Raw genomic sequence first — 5,672 nt, forward strand, 5'->3', positions numbered from 1 at the left:
CAATCATAAAAACTATCTAAATCTATATGGTATCTAATCATTATTTGTTACAGACAATCCTACTATTGAAAAGACAGGTATATGTAAATATAATTATATATATATATTTTTATATATATGCATAAATCTTAAACAATCTCCTATACACCAGTCAAAAAATAAAATTATTATACAAATTTGCTTTTCTGGTTAACGATTTGAGGTATATAGCATTGGTTTACCTGTAAAATATTGAAGGAAAGATTTTTTCGAAATAAAAAAAAAAAAAAACAAACACTGTGAAGTTTAGAAGTTTCACCATTCTGTCACCGTTCCATAGTCAGCAAAGTAACTATCACAGAGAGTTGCAAACAGTAACAAAAAGGGGCTTGAAAAAAAAAAAGAATTTGAAAATTAAATTTTATCAATGAATCGATATTGCAACAATTTGTTGTTTTTTTCTTCATAGTCAAAACCCTGAAAATATTATCAAAGCAAAGAGCAGAGAAGAGAGGGGTTATCAAAAATATAACAAACCTGCAGTTAGTTCTCAAGAATCAAAAAGTCAAACATATATATACGAGGGTTTACAAATTTGTGTATATATCTCAAGTAAAAAGATAACTTTTTTTTTATCACATGCTGACAATACAAATGTTAATTTTTTTTTTAGTTTATTTTAGATATTTACATGCATAAAAAATGAAATGGGTTACTGGTTGACGAAAGACTTTATAGTGTGCTTCTTAAGCGCAACAGTCTGATAAAACAAAAAAATAAACATAGGGAGGTCATGATCATAATTGTTCACATAATAACCATTCAAGCTGTCAATAGTATTGCGTAAACAGTTAAAAAAAAAGAGAAACAATATATAATATATTAAAAAAAACAAGCTTTAGAGTTTACACAAAAGCATTTTTGTTTAAATACTTCTCGTAATGCCATTTTAATGTTGGATGTACTAGTCAAACAAAGATGAGAATTGACTACTAAGTAAAATGATCATTATAATTTATTAAATAGTATTCATAGAATAAGTTATGAAAACTGTACAGTAATTTAATTGCTCAAAGGAAAGAATTCTTAAGAAAAACTTTCGGAATAAATTAATTTTTTGTGACAGTACAGATATCAGTTTCATCAAAATACCTATATCTATATCTTAGATGGAACTAAAAGAGTCTAAACTATAAGAGAACTGTTTTCTTTAATGAACCTCTCTCATGCACTACCATTAAATGTTGGAATTGAAAAAAAAATTTTTTAAACTAGTTAGTGTGAAATCTCAAATTAAATTGCTGCCTCTCTGACTTGAAGATAAAGAAACAAAGTGTCAATCGGTTACAAAAAAATAAAAAGCTTACATCAACTCAGTAAATGTATTGAAAATGACGCTGGGACATCTTTTCAACGTATGATGAGTGACAGGATAATTGACAAAAAATAGAAAAATATAAGTTTCCATGTTGCTGAGATTACAATCTTCCCGAATGAAATGAAAGGCATTTTTTAAGGGCAGTTTATCACTTGTACTGTTGATTAAATGCCAGGCAGCATTATCTAATTGGTGAATTTTCAAACGAGTTTTAATGCTTTTTATTTTTCATAGGTTTATATATTTTTGAAATAAATGCTAATAACCTAATGATCACAGGTGAATAACAACAGATAGCCTGCATTACAAACCGTCGACATATTTTGTGTACAAAGTACATTTTTTTTTGTCCCTTTACTTTTTCAAGTATAAGTTTTATATATAGATACCAATTATTCTTTAACAATGCTATATTCTACATCTTTATAATAGGTTTTAGATAAGAAAATTGTCCGTGCCATTCTGGGCTGCCTTAGAAGTTAGCACCTGCTGGCTATTGCTGGCACCATCTTCCTCTTTAATCCTAGCCATAAATTCAGCAAATCCAGGCTCCTTCTGCAAGTGTGAAACTGCAACACGAGACGCCCTGACAAGCTCTGTCTTAAGCAAATGACAGCGTTGCTTGTAGAAATCTCGCTCTCTTACTGAAGCACTCAGCTGGCGCTTCAGATCTGCTATCTGCTGCAAAAGAGACTTGTTAGTCGTTTCAAGCTCACTCTTTTGCTGCATTCGTTTTGAACGACAGTTCTGAGCATAGCCTCTATTTTTTAGAGTCCGTCTTTTCTGCTTAAGACGCTGAACTTCACTTTTGGGGCAACCTTGTAATCGCCTGTTCAACTCTCTAACTGGTAACGAGACCAAATCATCATCATCAATTAGAGAACTCTCAGGGGACAATGGAGAACTAGGGGAGTGGGCAGAACTTCTTCGAGATTGCTTGAAAGATGTAGCTGAGCTGCTGGCAACACTTTGAGAATCATCCTCCACATCCAATTCATTATCCTCATCATAGTCTAAGTCAAACTCATTATTGCCACGCCCTGATAAATCTTGACTTTCTGATTTGACTGAAGGCGAAACAGGGTTGTGGTGATTAGCTGGCTCTAATGATTTTAACAGTTCATCTAAAGTGTTTGTCTTACCGTCTAGTTTGCCAGTTTCTGAACACTGAGAACCTAACTTTAAAAACCAGTCCTCGAAATAGCCTCTGTCTCCAAAGGTGCTGCCAAAACTGGATAACGATCGGGTGGGGGAAGGAAGCGAGGTCTGAGATGAAGGGTGAGGAGTGCTAGGGGACGGTGGGATGGAGTTAATAGGGGTACTCTGGGTGCTGCTGAAGTTGCTGCCAGTAACAGCTGACAATGTCGGGCTGTGGGGGACGTGTAGTTGGCCGTTGACCTGACCCGTGACCCCAGCACCAGAACAAGTCTGCTGCTGCTGAGGGGTTGCCGCACCAGTGCAGAGACCCAGCTCAGTTTTAACAATGGTATTGTGCAACTGGTGCAAATCGTGACCTTCCATGAAAAGATCGAAGCTCTCGATGTAACTTTCTGCGAGCTCGTCCATGTTCTTTTAGTTAATTTACAAGAACTGTATAAAAAAAAGGTCCAGAAAAAAAAAAAAACCTGGTGGTTGCCTCGCTCCCAAGACTAGGTCACTGTTTCAACTGTTAAATAAAAAAAAAACAAGGTCACAAAACTTTCACTTCAAGAATTTGTATTGAATAACGGATGAAATCCCTCTTGTTTTAAGTTAAATAGAATATCACAATCAATGAATAAATTGAAGCTGTGGTTTAAAAACTAGATCAAGCTAGAGCCAATACAAATGAAAACGAAAGACACTAACGGTTTCTTCTACTAGCTGTACAGCTCGTTAGTACCGCTCTGTCTGAGAGCTAAGGCAACGACAGACCAGGAGGGGATCCCCGTCGACTTTTATACCGCCGGCAACGTCACCAGCAACTATTTCAGGATCGATGTTAAGTTCAACCAATCGTTGGGCTCAGAAAACAATATTTAAGGCGACTTGCTCAAGGCCTTACGCGATAACGAGGTTAAGGTGATATATGCTGGTTTTCACCGGTTCGAGATTTTAAGGCATAGGCTACATTCATGTAACTTTGTAGTTTAATTTAAGTCCAGTATTTGTATTCCTACAAAATTTAAACAGAAATATCTCAATTATAAATGTATCGCTAAATTTATTATTATTTTTTTAATACAAAATTTTTAAGTTGACCTCTCGCGTTGATAACGTTTAGAAAGGACCACGAAAGATATTTCGATTTTCTGTTTTACCTCGACTATGAAAACCAAAGAATGAAATATGTTAGCAATGTTTAGTGAACAATTTTAAAATCTATTTAAATAGTCGTATCTGATTTGAAAATTGATTTCTAGAGTAACCGGCAAAAAACACGTGCCTTTGGCATGCGAAGAAATACGGCCTTACCCCTTGGGGTCGGCTTCGTTGATTAATAGACTAGTGATGACAGGATCATAATCTAGTTTAATCTAATGTTGGTATATGAACATAACCATTCTATTAACGAAACATGGCCCACATTGTTTAATGTTTTATTTTTTTTTTTAACTTTCTAGAACAGATTCGAACATTCTAGTCCTGTGCTGTCCAGTATGCTAACACCAACAGATGGGATCTACTTTACAGGTCATCGCTATTTATAGATCTGATTCTGTAACCCCCAGCTGCCGGCTTCAAGCTTAGCCTTTGATTGTTGGTCACGAGGATTTTTAAAAAAATACAAATTTTATTCCACCAACCACCAGCATACACAAATTAGAGATGCACGAATGAACGAACTTTAGTGACTATTGTAAAAACAAGGCATCCATAGAGGTTTTATGTAGATCTAGCCTAGCGTAGTGAAGCAGGTCTACATATTGACATTGTTTACTTTAAAGACTGCCGTACATCACTGTTGTGCCCAACTTCTGTAAAAGTTTAGAAAAAGATTCGTTTACATTCATACATTTTACAAAATAAATAATTAATTAAAGATTTTTTTTTCCATGGCCTATTAAAGAGAACATGTAAGATGGTGGGAATAATGAAAGCAATTTCGGAAATACCCGATCACTCAACACATCAGGCAGTGAAAGGAGTCACACGACACAACACATTACACATTAACAACACAGTCAGTGTCAGTCGCCACTCGTGCTCTTTTTTTTTTTTTATTTATTAATTATTTTGTTTTGTAAAGGCGCGCAACGCCAATCTGGATCTAGAGAGATTTAGATCCCAATGATTTGAACGCTGTTTCTTGATATAATAAATAATGTTTCAAGCCGGCCTTTAGGGTAGGCCCTATTTACCAAGCAATACTTCAATGCGAAGTAACAGCTGCATTGATAAGACCATTTTGGGCGCATATCCAATAACAAATAATAAGCATATTGGCTTAACTACGCATGTATACCTCCACTCCATTGCGCTTTTGAAGCTTAGCGTAAAACGATACATACACGCATTTTTTATTTTAAAAAAAAGGGGGGGGGAATTGATTAGCTTGAATCCGTCTCTGTCACTTTCTGTATCAACAACAAAGACGAGCACACATAGCCTACAGAGAAAATGATGCTCTGTTGCTGTTTTAATGTTTCTTCTAAAACGCGTTCTTATTATATAGATCTAGTAATGTTTTACTATTTAAAAAAAAATAAATCTGAAAATTCGATTGTAATGTAAAACAGTTCTGTACTTTTCTTTTAAATATTATTTCATCCTCGAATCAGAAAGATCCACCATTTGAAACTAAGCTAAGCTAATAACCTATACCAGTATTACTATAAATATTTTAAAAATTTAGCTGTTACACATAAACAGTAGAGTAAAAATAATGTAGATTATACGGACTCTCAAAACTTATTTAACTACAATGCTAACCAGATCAAGATATTGTAATATAAATTCACAGTAATGACATTTATTCTCAGAACAGAACAGAGGAATGATGGACATGTAAAGATACAGAGTTATAGAAGCAAGGCCGACATTCAGTGATTGGAGGCCCTAGGCGAAGTGAATGTCATTGCTCCAAATGAAATATTAAATCGATGCGAACCAAAAATATAAAATTAAAGACTTTAAAAAAAAGTACGCAATTTATTAAAAACCTACCTGCAGGATATACAGCATATCTTATTTTTTCCTCTAAATATTTTTTTGAGTCCTGTGCGAGGCCCTTATCAATTGGATGCTCTAAGCGGATGCCTACTTTGCCTATGCCTGATTAGGTTATTGACAAAAAAATAAATAAATTAACAAATAGGTCAGTGGGATCGTTTTT

At 34.6% G+C, this 5,672-nt stretch overlaps 1 protein-coding gene across 1 annotated transcript; it reads right to left on the minus strand.

Annotated features, from left to right (window-relative positions):
* Window positions 1-368: 368 nt before the first annotated feature.
* On the minus strand, window positions 369-3,261 carry LOC106069780 (transcription factor MafB-like). The gene is made up of 2 exons (XM_056035793.1): window positions 3,206-3,261; window positions 369-3,023 (listed from the first exon to the last, which is right to left on the minus strand). The coding sequence occupies exon 2, from the start codon at window positions 2,921-2,923 to the stop codon at window positions 1,793-1,795; it is 1,131 nt and encodes a 376-aa protein (XP_055891768.1). The 5' UTR covers window positions 2,924-3,023; window positions 3,206-3,261; the 3' UTR covers window positions 369-1,792.
* Window positions 3,262-5,672: the final 2,411 nt, after the last annotated feature.

The sequence above is a fragment of the Biomphalaria glabrata genome, chromosome 7, assembly GCF_947242115.1.
Source record: "Biomphalaria glabrata chromosome 7, xgBioGlab47.1, whole genome shotgun sequence".
Classification (NCBI taxonomy): Eukaryota; Metazoa; Mollusca; class Gastropoda; family Planorbidae; genus Biomphalaria; species Biomphalaria glabrata.